The sequence below is a fragment of the Haliaeetus albicilla genome, chromosome 27 (assembly GCF_947461875.1).
Source record: "Haliaeetus albicilla chromosome 27, bHalAlb1.1, whole genome shotgun sequence".
NCBI classification, from domain to species: Eukaryota; Metazoa; Chordata; class Aves; order Accipitriformes; family Accipitridae; genus Haliaeetus; species Haliaeetus albicilla.
In genome coordinates, this window is record NC_091509.1 from 4936989 (window position 1) to 4952622 (window position 15634).

The window sequence follows — 15634 nt, forward strand, 5'->3', positions numbered from 1 at the left end:
GCTCTAACACAGGCAGCTGATAAGTTATGACACACCTGTGCTAGTGCTCCTTTCCTGAGACAGGTGCATCACCTGTGCCCTTCCCTACCTACTTATGCACCTGTAAATGTTTCAGCTTGTGCTGCAGGCTCCACCCCACCGCCCTGAATGGCTGCAGATGAGGATGATATCCTTTTTGGAATGCTGGCAGTCCCAGCCAGTCATTGATGTCACATCAGCCAAACGTGAAAGTTACAACTGTTTATCTTCTCAAATGAATGAAGGAATTTTCCACTATGTGATGCACATAAAGAAATCCTAAGGTGCCTTGAAGTTAAAACTCCTCATCAGAAATCCTCCTTTTTCTACCTTTCACAATGAGGCTCTAGCATTTAGTATTTCTTTCTTTTTAAAGAAAAGCCATTTTGTGATGCTGCTAGTAACACCTCAGAATGCAAAAGCCATTGTCACTTGCCAGTGAAACAGTAGGCATATATATACTTAGAACAAAAAAAGAAAAAAAGAAAAAGGTCAAACCTCCTTCTCTTTCTGTAATTTTAATTGCAGAGTTGCTTGTACTTCCCCCTAGGCAATCACAGTACTACAGGCAAATTCTGTAGCTGGTTACTCACGTGAGTAATCTTACTGATATAAATGGAATTACTCCCTAAAGTAAGGATTAATCTTGTGAGAAAAAAATTCAAGCTTAATCATCAAACCTTTCTTTAGACCTTAAATTGGTGAACTGAGATGGGAAATCATTATTTGCTGCTTCCTCTTTGCTGCAGGATTGGTGCAGAGAGCTCATAAAACCTCTTAGCAGAATTTCCAAGCAGTGAAGAGGCAGTGTTCAGCACAGCTCTTTTCAGCTAAGTTCCAATAACTTCATTTGTATCTATACAGATGAAAGTTAATTCCTTAAAATTAAGTAACAAGGAAAAACCTCTAGCCCTTTTATGACTGGGAAAAATACTTGCTACCTTGCATGGCACCCTACACTTTCGAAGGAGGAAAAAGCAGAGCTTCAATCTCACCAACATCTGTCTCAGAATGAAAACAGCTCTTACAACTGTGTCACTGCATGAAAGACTGCACTGTAGTTAAAAGCATAGTTGCAGTTCCCTTCAGAAGAGATATTTGCATATTTTTTTTAATACATACATTTGGAACTTGACTCAGCCTTAATAACCCATGCAATTAAATAAAGTCCTGGTATGACAAGGCCTTTAAGGTGGCCCCAAGTCCTATAATTTCTACAGAAACATGAGTTTCGACCTGTAGATTTGAATTCCTGGCTGTACCAAAGACTTTTTTGCTTTGTCACACATTCATCAATTCACTTAATCTTTTGTGCTGCAGCACCACCAAGATTTCCCCGCTAAACACTAGTGGTTCACCAGTGTCATGTTCATATTGTTGTTGCTTTGAAAGGTATGAAAAAATTGTCACTGGAAATACAACTGAAATATTGCGTACAGAGTGACAAAGCTAGCCAATTTGCCAGCTCAGAAATGCATCTCTACAGCTGTTATTGAAAAAATACATGCTTTCACTGCACATAAAGTGACTTGTACTGCAATTATGGACAAACAAGTTGCTATTTTAATTTTGAATGACTGAGAGTTCAGAGTTTGTAAATGCTAACTAGCCTATGCAGAGATACACATTAAACAGACAAAAGTTAAGTGGACTGGCTTATTTTCTAAGTGACAATTGCTGTGCCAAAGGTGACTTGGACAAAAAAAAAAACCAAATGATGATTCATTTTTCAGGAAATAATAATGTGAGTACCTCCCTCCTCAAGAAAGCTATCATCTGAAATATTTTTTTTCTTCATAAGAATCTGAGTTACATGCAAAAAGCTGTTTGAGCAACATTGCCTACAGCTTCCTAATTAACTTACTAACATATAGATATATTTTAAAATTATATCTGTAGTCCTGCAACTACTAATGTTACAAATATTGCTAATAAACCCCCCTATTATTTACAGAAGAGTCAATGGAACAAAACGTTTAAGAAATGCTCAAATGAGTAAAAACATTTACAATGAACTAAGACCCAGAATATAGTGTGAAAAGTAAACATAAATTTTTGATCCTCTCAACAAATTACATTTCTGTCAGAAAAACCCCTTGAAAACAAGAAAAACTTGCAAATTTATTATTGCGCAGGGTTCATTTATTCCAAGAAGTAAAAAGTCAGCTAACTGCATTGTGGACTTCAATGAGCGGCATCTAAATACTTATTCCTGAGTTGCTCTGCATGCATAGTCACAGTTAAAATACATTGAAGTGGGTGCTGAAGGAATACGTGCTTTGAAAACATGCCAGGCTTTACAGAGGCAAACAAATACTACTTCTGCAACCAGAGACTGATGAAGGTTGTATCTTTACAAAGTTTTGGTGCAGTGCATTTTAGCAAAGTCAATCCCTAGCTGTGCTCTGCAGCTGCCTGAGAATGGATGTTACTACCAGACCTACCTCAATGTGACATCTGAGCAAAATATCACACAGAACTAAGTAAAGCAAGAACCGAGGTGAAGAATGGCAAGTACCACTTTTAGAGCAACGAAGTACAAAGACAACTGTAGGCTTCTGCCTACAGAGCTCTGAAAGAGAGCGCAAAGGTCTGATCCCTCCCTGGCACATGTGTGCTGGCACAGCTTCTAGCAGAGACATGATCTGATCAGCAACATTTTTCTTCCACCTGTGCCTGATTTACTCAGATTGGAGTATAAACAATGCCGATAAAATGTACTTCATCAGTATTATCAGCACACCTTACTGCTTGAGAATTACTGCAATACATGTTCCTGTATAGCACTTCAGGTGCAGATGCTCGTACACAGGCAAAAGGCATCAAGGAAAGAATAAACTGCTCAAGCTGTGAATGCTGAGCAGGACTGGTCAGAACTGGAGTTAATTGAGTCTAGCCAGGAATACTGCCCTGGGGTCCTCACTACTGAGACTCCTGTTCTGGAAGGACTGGAAGGAGAAGGTAGCAATCTCAGAAGTGGAGAAAGGAGAGGGAAAAATGGTGAGGCTTCCATATAAAGAAGCTGGGAAAAGGTGATATGCTGACCAAGCTATGGTAACAGATCATGTTTAGGGCTAAAAAACTCTAGAACTAAAATGGAAGCTGGTGCTGGAGTCATAGTTTAGTTATCATTACTTCCAAATGCATTGAGTTTGGTGAGGTCTTTGTAGGCAGGATGCATCATGTTTTTAACACTTCCTTTTAATACAGTACTATACAGCCCTAAGTGCATGTCTCTACCAACTGGAAGCCTAATCAACCACAGATTGCTGTCAAACCAATGATTGTTGTCAACTGTTGTGTTATACGAGTATTTGCTCATCTTGATTTCTTAAGTGAAGCTCCAAAATCTGCACATTGAGGCCAAGCCCCTTCAGAACCATTGTTCTCCATAGGTTTTTTAGGTCAGCTCCTATGTGTTGCTCTATTCCAGCCAACAGTAATATTTCTTCACACATATTGACCTTTTACAAGGGAAACCGTAATTGTCTGAAATCTTTGTTATGAAAAGTTCAAACTATTTTCATTAAAACGGGGATTCCTCAGCATTTTCACTTGTACTCCAAAGTAACATATACATTCAGTGTTTCTGAAATGCAGTGACTTGGGAGAAGTGCGTACACACCAGCACACAGTAGGAAGCAAAAGCACAGGGGTCAAAAGGTAGAGAATAATACAGAGAACTCTGTATGCTTTTGTAATGTTTTGGCTGAGATACTCCTAACTAACTTCTTAACTGGATCCTTTAAAATGATAAAGCAAAATAAAGCATGATGCCTGCTAGTCACACAAACACCTTTAGGTCATCATGCTGTTTCACAATGTGACAGTTTTAGAGAATTTAGATCAAAAGCACCATGCCTGCATGATGTGAAGCACAACATAGTGCAAACCCACTCTTAATGGCTCAAACAGGTTCAAAATTTTATAGTAGTAACTTCATCCTGGCAAACCTTATAACATACTGCATACAATGTGTCGCTCATATAGCCAACATAAAGCACTCTGCATCATGTACTTTAGCTAATTAGTCAGAAATTAAATTGGTTGTTTACACTTGATCCAGATCATGATACATATTGCCAGATAATCTCATGGAGCAGACATCTATTTTAATGAATATGAAGCTTTAGGCTGTACTGTTAACACTGTGTATAACCCCAGTCCTGGTGTATTATCACAGTTTAACACCATGCTGAAGAAAAGTTCATACAAGCTATTCATGTGGTCACAAAAAAGAGGGAAAAATTGTTTTTAAAAGAAAAGAGTTCATCTACAACTCAGTATACCAAGCAATCCACTTTGTTTCAAACAATTCACACCATGAATTCAGAAACAGTTCAGTACCCATCAGTAAGACATTTTCACATAATGGCAAATTATATATATTCTTGGTTGTCTAGTAGATTACTTGTAGAAGTCTTCATGTCTTATTCCAATAATCATCTGCCCAGTGTATGCATAAAATAAACCACACCATCAGAAGAAACAAGGTGTAGCAGGCAAAACAATGTCATCTCAAGGTCATTACAAAAGCATAGGAAACGTACAATACAGTATTGCAAAACAAGGGAACTGAGCTTTATTTCTAGAAATGCAGGTTGAACATTAAATTAATGGAAAAGGCAATATCATTTGGATCTGTGCCATGAATGCTGCAATGCTAGAATGCCCTTAGACTTTTTAAGTCTTTCAGAACAAAACCACTGTGGATTTTTAAAGCAACTTTATAACTGGGGTTTTAGAAGACTGTAAAACCTTATAAGGCCTAGTAGCTGCTTTCTGCCCATGAGAACTATGATAATAAAAGTAGTCATAACTCCTGCTTCAACAAAAGCCTTCCACCATCTTGCCAACATATAATATGGTAGAGGGGATTAGGTGTCCCCTGACTTATGTATTAGTCATGCCAGGCTGTAGGCAGGCAAGACATCTATAGCTTCCATTTGGCTGCCTATGGCTCCCATGGGATCTGCTGCAGTTAGATACACAGACGTGCTCAGCCCTGCAACGGAGGAATACCTCAAGCCTAAAACAGACATGGAGAGATTCTGCAACAAATTCCTCTCATGTTAGAATCTGAGGCATCTCTCAATTACGGGAAATTAGTACAAATATAGATACTTCTATCAATCATACTTTGATAACCTGACTGCTGGTACTAGCTTCCGAACAGCTGAAATGCTTGTGTGTTTCAGATTATCTGCTTATTCTTCTATGCTTGCCACTAAATGTATGTTTATATGAGAAATAAACAGTGTTAAAATCAAAAGAGGTGTTGTATGAACATCAGTTGTGTTTACCAAGGAAATTAATCTGTACCTTTCCAAACCCCTTCAAAGTTTAAATTCATGTGCATTTCAATGTATAAATCCTGTTGTGCATCTCAAAGAAAAAATAGTAACATGCTAATATTTCTGTTTCAGTCAAATTTCAGCATCAAGGTATTAGCTTGTATGGATAAATCAGCTACTCCCACTCCACAATTTAAATGGAGATCTTACTGAAAAGACATTTTAGAACAAAGGATTTTTCAGAAAACATAACTTCCTCTTTTTTTTTTTTTTTAAATGTCTTGTTCACAGTGTTCTACACCCTTTGATACTTGCCCAGTACAAACACTTGGGGAAAATTAATTGGCAACTAAAACTGATAAGTGAGTCGGTACAAGTGCAGTGAACTACTCTATGGACACACCCAGTCATAGATAAACTTAAAGTTGTTTTAATGTACCCAAGGTTTAACTGCAGTAAACTAAGATCATGTAACTTGTGAATAGGTTGATTTACAGTGTTAATAATCCTTGCACTTCCAGTTGCTCCACTTTGGTTTTTCCCGGTATCCGAGTAGACAGATCAGTAGTTTGAGTTCTAGTATATGGGCAAAGTATTGCAACTACTTATCTCCCCCTAGTGACGATTTTTGAAAACATATCGAATTAGTCCTGATCTGCCCTAGAGATAACTTAGTAACAAGTTTTTATACTGGCTGATCACTGTTCCCTTAGCAATATTACATAGATCTAGATTTGTAATTCTGGGATCTGTAAAAATAACCAATGGTATATGTAAACATTTTCAACTTTTTCATATGAGAATCCTTCATTTGCTTTGAAATTCTGTGCAGAAATTCTGGTAAGTTTAGAGACATGTCTTTCTTTAAGGTTTGTTTCCTTTGGTCTTTTGTTTTCCATTACTGATCTCTAATAGTACTGTTTTATTGTCTTGTGAAAGAAGTCTAAATGCAGTTGTTAAGAAAGATTCTACAAATTCAGGCATTGTGCATTAGTCCTATTGAGTGTGTCAAAGCACTACTGAAGCATTGCTGAGCATGTCAAAGCAACCGAAGTCATGTAGTAAAGACTTCACATTCCTCAGTATTTGTAGAATCCAGGTATCGAACCATAACATGCTTTATTGTATGATTAAATACAATATTCCCGGCTAAAAGAGTTGCATCTAAAGCAATTCTATCCAGGGCTGTTTTCTTATGTATAAAAATGTACAAGCAAACATTCTGGGGAAATTCTTCCCTCAAAGTATCTGTCAAACAAGGAGGTTTTTTAGACTTTTTCTAGTTACAAGAGTGCAAGATTCCTACTACTTTACCTAGATAAGTCTCTTTTTTTTGTTTACCAGCCTGCCAACTCAGGATATAGATACCTTAAATGACTGTTTTCTGATCCCCATCACCTTTCCCATCCCTTTTGAATCAATCATAACTTAAACCCATTGTAACACCATTAACAGCCACCTACCATCAGCTGAACTAATTCAAGTTAATGGGAAGGCCTAGGAAGTGTTAACTGAATGAGAGATTTTTCATGCCTCTCACATTAACCTGTTAATAAATGCAGGTTGAAAACCCACATGCATAATGGGGCATATGGAGCTGCAGCACATACTAATACGCACAAAAAAAAAATCATTAACACAGAAACTATATTTGTTACAGCACAGACACTCAGAGTGGCTGTCTAATTCTAGGGTCAGCCATATGAAAGATCACTCATGGCATGGTGGAGCTTTCTGCTATCCTGGAAGACAAAAAACTACATGAAAAAGGATAGTTCTATCAAAAAAACAATGAGATCAAAATGTCCTCACTTTAAAACCATGATTAAATTTATCTAACATTTTAAAGTTTATGAAATCCATGGCCTACCTGAGGTTTGTTTGCAGAGCAATTACTCGTTTACAGTGTTAATCTTTAGCACACACTGCATCATGATAGCAAATCAGAATAGCAAATTACAGACTGAGTCAATAAAGAACTACTCTCCTCACCCCATAGCAATAAATACTGCCAGTGCTGAAGCCCATACAACTGCGGACAGCCCCTAGAATGTTACTCAATGTTCCCTCTCAAAAAGACCTTGAAATACCGAAGAACAAGTAGGAACGCAGTTCTGGGAGGGAAATGTAAATAAATACTAAAATACTAGTGACTACTCCAAGACATCCAGGATAGGAGATGGCTGCAAGATTTTTTCATGGAGGCTTCCATATGCCTCAGAAAAAAAGATTTATGTAACAAGATGGACATATCAACCTCCAAAAATTGAGGGAAAGAATCCTTAAATTGTTTATGTTTCCTCCCTCCTCAGAAATAGTTTTAAAAAAAGGGATGATACAAAAGATAATTTGGCTTTAAATTGGCTCAATTCTCTTGATTTCTACAGGAGAAGGATCCTGTGGTTTGCCTAAGTTATTCCTTTTATTTTCCTACACTCTGGAGAATTGACCTGTGCTATTTTTTTAAACAGAATGCCCTATGTCTGGACGATTCCCGTTGATGTTGGTATATGCGGAACAAGTCTCTGGGATAAATGTTTCATTTGTTAAATAGCATTGCACTGAAGCTGGAACACAAAAGGGTCTTCTGGTCTTTTCATGGTAGTTAAGCTAAAATCCTTTAAAATGAAAGAGCAAGTTAGCATAGAGAATTATGTGATTAGATGGCTTTAAACACAACTCCTGGACCTCAGCTGACTTAAACAGAAACCAGATTTAATAACAAACAAATCCATCTTCTTCTGTCCTACCCTGCTATTTTAAAAACATGTTTAACAGCTTTTCTTGTTTAAAAGTGCCCTCATCCCATGATCAGGGTGGAACAGACCTACCTGGGAGCTTGACAAGCTTTTAGTGATTTAAGTTATATCATTATTTCAAAGATGCTTCCATTGCTCTTACTTGGGCTGAAATAAAAATCCCTTGACAATCAGCCAGACATGATACAGCTGCTGCAATACTGTGACATTAGTGAGCAGCTTTGATTCAGAATCTGTATAGTTGTAAATACAATAAAATACTTATGGATTTATTCTACTCCAAAGCAGAAATTTATGCTCATTAGTGCAATCAATATAAAATCTTATTATGACTCTGGGCATAGATTATACTGTGTGATTTACCAGCCATCAGTTGTTGAATTGCTAAGAGACTTCATATTCAAACTGATCAAGTCAAATCATCCAAGTCCACTTCACTTTCTCAGCAGTTTCCCATCATCATTCCAGATTTTTTTCTTGCAGGATTCCTTGCACATACCCTCAACTCATTTTCAATAGAAGAGTCTACTCCATCATTGCCACTAGCAATGAAGCAACCAGCAAAATAGCCAAACAACAAAAGCCATGAATATCAAATGGGTTAAAGAGAACAACTCAATCTCTGGATTCATTTTGTCATTGAAATGTCAGTAACTTCAGTAACATGACACAAAAGCATTAACTTGTCTACCCATTCCCTGCTTTTCTAAGAGCTGTGAACAAGTGCTTGGCACAGGTTTATTGCTTTTTGCCAGTTCAAGTTAGGAACTGCTCTTCAGCCAGTTTTTACAGTAAAATGGCTGCTGCAAACACTGAGTAGAATATAGCAGCTGGTGCTAAAAACTCCTCATCACCACTCTGGCTACTTGATATCCTCCTCCAGACTGAGGAAAATTTTCCATTGTTATTCCATTACAGCTTCCTTGTGTTAGTAATTGTGGGAGCAAACTGCCTCTGCATATCAAATCTCATATGGAAAGCCGAATAGTCAACCAAGTTGATTATATGAGTTCTGTTCTTGAGAGACCAGGATGGCACATGATTCCTTCAATTCAAACATGATGAAATTGAACACATTCCAGACTCTTGAGTCTTTCACACCACTAAGGCTACTGTTCATGTGATGCATTAGTAACACATCCAGGAAAATCTGCTTACACAGTGCTGTACTGCCTTTAGGTTAACATATTGGGCTGATGTAATTAACTTGTTTGTTGTGACCTTCTATTAACAATGAACAGACTAGAAAAGGAGAGAATTGTTAAATTAAAATTGTGCACTTCTGAAATTATGAGGAAATCCAATCGTCTTTCTCTCGCATACAGGACTGTTGTTTCCCAACACAGAGAATGAGAATCCTGCCTTAATGAGTCTTTAAAGAAAGGTCAGGGACATAATGAAACAAATCTAAGAACTAGAGAAAAAGCCAAAAGCCAGACCAAACAATATCAACAAGGAAAATGAAACCAGAGATCCAGTGATGCCTAATGTGTCTGTGGACTCCGTACAGAATAACCAGTATGGCACCCATTACCCCCACTGGGGGTTGGAAGTAGATGATCTTTAAGGTCTTTTCCAACCCGAACCATTCTATGCTTCTACTTACCCACAATTTCCATTGTCTAATAAAAAAGATTACAGATTGCATATGATACAGATAAAAAGTTCGATGTCAAGCAGTACCTGCAACAAATACACAGGTCTATCACACATTATTTCTCAGTTCAAGAACACAATGCATTCCTAAGGTCTGTAAAATCTTTACTAAAACTTCTTCCTGCTCGGAAACTTGATCCTTATTGACTTATACTCTGAACACCTTCCTATAACTCACACTAGCTAATTTTTACTGTAATTTTAAGAGCATGACATTCCCCCGCAAATGAATAATTGTCATAATTTCATAAGGAGGACTTGGACAGTATCACTACATGGAACAAACAAAGGCAGGTTGGATACCCACAGTAGTTGAAGAATATTCCAGAATAACTTGATGTAGCAGAATGCTAACACTTGCTGCCTATGACCAGACCTTATGCTGCATTGACACAGCAGCTCTTCTGGAGCTAGACCATTATAACTAACATAGTGTTGCACTCCGTGAGAGATAAAGCCCAGGTGCCTGTGTCTGAAATTCAGACATCTAGCTAACTGAACATACATGGCATGCAGCTTAAATGCATCTTACACTGTTAGAGTGCAACAGCTTTCTACAGGTCAGCACATAAAAGCTTAGCTGCACATGCAGTCTTTCCTACCCCATGCCAAACAAATGATTTAATACAGACTCACACTACCCAATCATTATCTTAGTGCCATGCAATCCAGAAAGCCAGACTGTCCAGACTATTTGAAACATCTGAGAGAAATTAAATAAACTCTGGTACAGAAAGCACATGAAAACATTGTTGTGTCCTGAAATGCTTTTTCTGACCTTGCATGGTGAGAGGTGGTAGGGCTATACAGATTGCAGGTGAAGCCACCCCTGCTTCATTAATTCCCTGGGACAGTGGCCAAAGCCTGACCCTATCTTGGAGTAAATTTCTGCCCTCTGTGCTTCACCCTAAAGAATGTCAAATACATAGGTTCTATGCTACCTGAGCAGATCTTCCTCTGCTTACATGAACTAAAGGGTTGTTTAGGTTGTGACAGAAATGACAATAATCAGTGCTGATCTGCATTTTTAAACAGATGTTGCCAGATTGCCATACTTGCACTTTATTATCCCAGGGCATCACATGTTCTTCATGCTGCGTTGTTTATATGGACTAAATGTCAGTATCCACTGCTCCTGGAAACTTGTGAATGGCTGAGGCTTGTCGTCCAAACATCCTTAAAGTTCCAGTACCATGTATACCCTGTTCTTGGCAGTTATTTTTCCTTAGTTAATTTTGCTTTTCTGCTCAGAGTTGATTTACATGATTCCAGGCTTGAAACAGATCCAAAACTGGGCTGGCAAGGAGAACAATCTGTGATGTGGAACATCTAATAAGAGTCTTGCTGATATTCTGTAAATTAAATGCGAATCTGAACTTTTCATCAAAAATTATACTAAAACCTGAGCAAAACACAAGCATGAATCTTGAACCACTAGCTAAATGCTCAGCACCAAACTTCCTTTGGACACTCTGCTCCTGGCTTCCTGGTATTTGTTTCTGGGGTCTTCCTTCCCTTCCATTCTTTGTACTTTATTTTGAATCACAGTACTTTAATTATAATCTGTAATAACAGCTTGAGCTAAAACTACTCTTTTATTCTACTCTCACATGAAAACATAGCTGCTAGATACAATAAGCAAAAGATAACCTTTAAGAAGTATCTTTACAAAGATTAAACAGTTGCTAAATCATCCTTTTCTTACTCGTTCCCAGTAGAACCAAACCTTTTCTTTTAAAATACTTCTTGTTTTGTGATATCAATATTTCTTCAATGTATCTGCAAATAATATTGAAGGACAACCTGGGCACCCTCCAGCTTCTCCCAGGTTAGCAAGATGTTAAACATGCAGCCCTCAACCTTTCACTTTCTCCCACTCATAGATAACCTACTCTATTAAACTGATTTTTTTTTCTAGAAAAGCCTTGTTCTTCCTCTGTGCTTCCTCAGAAGCAGTATCAAGTGAAAACCAAATGAAACAAAAAGTCTACCAGTATCCATGCCAACAAACACTGTGTAGTTAGTCTTAAAACTGGACCCATTTTGTTTTTCTGTCTATGATTATTCTAGTGAAAAGTATTTCTTGGCACCATATTAGTTCCAATGGCAAATATTTCAAACTTCTCACAGAAAACAATCGCTAATTATTTCTGTAGAAAACAGCTTCACACTGACAACTTGCAAAGAGAGTCTAAATTCATTAAATAAATTATTCATGCTGAACATAAAAGTGTTCACAGAAATAGTTAGGCTTAGAAAAAACTGAAGGTGTCTTTCCATTGATTCAGCCACTCAGCAAGGAATAATTTGAATCTCTCTGTCTTTCCCATATTCATATAAATGGCAACAAGGCCAGTCTCTCCCATCCACAACACTATACATGGTCATATTTTATTTAATGAATATAAACCTATGTAATAAACCTAGGTATCTGAAACATAAAGGGATGAGTGAAGAAAATCAATTATTTGCCTTCTAGAAACCTTTACATTTGTATAACATACTTGCCTTTATTAGAAAGAACTGACATGTTATTAAAAAAAACAAATCCAAGATGCTGACCTGCAGTGCTGTCTAGCTTCATGCCAATAAGGCATTATCCTCCAACTCTACCTCATGAGTTAGACACAGATAATCAATTTTGAAAGCCGAAGACTTGGACTTGTAAAATTCCATTTGCTGTCAGTAAGAAACTATTACCTTGTATACAATGATGTCTAGAGATTTCAGGGAGAAAGGTACAAGGCAAATAAAATAAATTTTTAACATTTTATTGATGGATGGTGGAAAATGCAGCTTTTGTTTATCATACTGCTGGATTTAATATCAATTCATACATGTGTAAATAAACTTTTGCACTTCTTCAGTGTAATAGCTGGTGCTCAGAAAATAACTCAGGCATATGGTGTCAGTCACGGACATCACCCTGAGAAAGACTGAGGATACAGAGCAGTGTGGTGGGAGCAGCATAGGGATCTGAGGACTGTAAATCGCTACAACCACAGAGTAAATTGTCAGTGGCTATTTTGTGCTGAGCCATCTGTTGTCTTGACTACACTGCCAGCAATAGTTTAAAGATAGCTGGAGTGTGTCCATACAAGCTACACAAAATGGTAACTTCTGTGCTCTTTGAAAAGAGCAGGATCTGACTTACACTATATAGTAAGCATTGCAGATGGCCTCTTAATACATCTTTCTTCACAGGAACAACTTTTGTCAACAGGGAACACACAATGCCCTTTGACCTGTATAACCAGTGGCTCAATAAACTTCTGTTCCATATCCTGGCAGGCACATCCTGTATAATTTTCTCTAAATGTTATTCCTATATCTATATCACAAGTAACTTATAAAAGCCCATGAATATTGTTGTTCATATTCTCTATTAGCCATCTATGTTCTCAGTGCCTTTAGAGTAGACAGTGGTCTAAAATAGGATATATATGTCTATATAGTTATTTTTGGTTGAGAGGTGGCCTTGTAACAGGATGAATTACAGATCTGTAGATGAAGACTTGAAATGGTGCTCCACAGACTGCTTTCCATCTTCTAAAACTTTGGAAATGCGCTGCAAAAAAAGAGGAACAGAGTGCTGTATGTTAAAATGACTGCTGTATTGGATTCAGTTATATGTATATTAATGACTAGCTTGTGGCCTCAAGCTGTGGCTAGAGAAGAGACACTGACCAAATTCTGGATATTTTGAATTAATTTCTCTATCCTGCAAACCCATAAACCTGTATTTAAGCCTGTCCACATGATTCCAGTCATGCTGTGGAAGCATTATACAAATGGATTTTTAGCTTTATTCAGTCCTTTTTTAGACTTGTAAAATAGGACATTTTGTGCTCCTTATTTTATATGCTATTTAGGTTTAAATGTGAGTGGATGAGATCATGCTGAAAAACTGTTACTCCTGGGTCTGAAAAGAACAAGTATGTGATAAATTGAATATAAGTGAAATCCTACAGACTTCAAATTAATAGGTTATTCTTGTTCGTACCGGAAAAATATGATTATGAACACACCTAAATGCAGATTTTCCTAAATGCTGCTCCAAGGTCCCTTAAGGCACTATCTATATTTTTTAAAAGGCAGCAGAAACTAATGGATGAAAATGAAACCTATTCACCAGAAATTTTTTGTTTTTAAATTTTGTAAAATAAAATCAAACTTTGCTTTGAGAGAACAGCAGAGTTGATACTTAAAATATTACAAGTGTTACAGAATGCTTATGCAGTATGCATATCAGTAGCTACCAGCATTTGTATTAAATATGATCCTTCCACTACCTACAAAAATAAAAAAACTTCAAAACTTTTGAATCTTAATATCTGCAGTGAATATACTTTTTTTTTTGCTTCCAAACACTACATTAAATTCAATATTTTTAATTTTGTGAAATTACCACAGAAATCAGTGAAAGGTTTCCTACTTTGAAGGAGCAACATTAATGACTCCAGTGTAAACCAATTTCTACTTTCAAATAAGCACCTCTGACATCAGAATTTGACTCACACTGTGCATTTTTTACCATATATGCTATGATTACCTTACTCTGATGCTAGTGCTAACTCCCTAACATAATTAAATCGAACAAGAAATAATTGCTTTCCTCTTTTGCTAATAATGTTACAGAAAGCAAATCAGGGAAAATCAGTTGGTCAAATGAGACCTCTTGTGGTACAGATGCAGAACTGCACATCTGAGCCTTTTAAACACACACACAGATGTACATCCGTACTCCAGAAAGCACAGCCAGAGGCAAATTTTTGCCTCCCCATAGAACTTCCACTCCTCTCGCTGACGAGAGAAATAAGGGGGGGGGGGGGGGGGGAAGTAAAAAAAAAAAGGTAAGAGTTTGACTTATGGTTATGGTATTTTAAAATGACTTAATTTTCAGAGCATAGAATTTTTAAAAAGGTTAAATACTTTCTTTTTTCCCCATAAACACACAGAACTTACCATTGTTTTAAATAACTGGTTCACTTTCTTTTTTTTGAAGGTCTTCTTGTCACCATCTGAGGTGGAAGGAAACACTGGTTGACTCAACCTATGTGATGCAATTGTTTCATCAGGTGCCACAGGGCTGACGGACAGAGTTAATCCTTAGAATAGAAACATTCGTTGCACAAAACAAAACCAAAAAAAAGGAGAGTCAGAGTGTAAGATAAAGCAGAATTCAAAATAATGAACTACTGCAATTACTAGAAAGTAATGTGACATTTTTAATCTAACTATATCTGTAGAATACAAAGATAAGTAAAAATTTCCCCATTTGTTAATGGGGAAGCACTAAACTTCATTACACTGACACTGAATAGTGAAAGAAATGAACCGATCTGGTCAAAGAAGAAAAAACCCAGATAAATAAATACATGGAAAAGAACTGGGCCATGACAGTCTGTTGTGTTGTGCTAAACATCTGTTACAGACATCTGGAAAGATAGGGACAATGAGAGGGATAGATGAAGTGCAGGCTAAGAAATAGAATGTGCTATGGAAGAAGTGGAGGGTAAAGTGTGTTGATATAGGGCACATTTTCCCTACATACCCTGGCCTAGAAATGAGTTCCACCTTCAGTTATGCTTTCCCCTTCTCTATCATGCAACTGTGAGTCTTCTAGTGGGCAGTTATGTTATCTTGTTTTCCCTTCCTCTTGCTGTGAGGGAGGCTTACGAGATTCCTCTCTAACGTCAAAAGCAGAAGTGGAAACCCTACTATGGGGCAACCTTTGGGGATATTCATCTGCCAAAGCAAAGTACAGAACATTTCTCCCATGTCAAATGCTGCTCTCAGCTGTGAGGGCAGACTGCAGAAGCCCTTGCTTCTGCAAGTGAGACCCTACAAAGCAAGGAAGATGAAAAAACCTTGCCGCTTTCAAGGCAGGGGGAATGCCCACACTGC

The 15634-nt window shown here is 37.4% G+C and overlaps 1 protein-coding gene across 1 annotated transcript in view; it reads right to left on the reverse strand.

Moving 5' to 3' along the window:
- Positions 1 to 12211: 12211 nt before the first annotated feature.
- Positions 12212 to 15634, reverse strand: part of DOCK2 (dedicator of cytokinesis 2) — a 213235-nt gene continuing 209812 nt past the window's right edge. Inside the window, exons 51-52 of the mRNA XM_069772259.1 lie at positions 14693 to 14835; positions 12212 to 13295 (exon numbers count right to left, since the gene is read on the reverse strand). Coding sequence (XP_069628360.1) covers positions 13221 to 13295; positions 14693 to 14835 — 218 coding nt within the window. The 3' untranslated portion in view covers positions 12212 to 13220. The remainder of the gene's footprint in view (positions 13296 to 14692; positions 14836 to 15634) is intronic.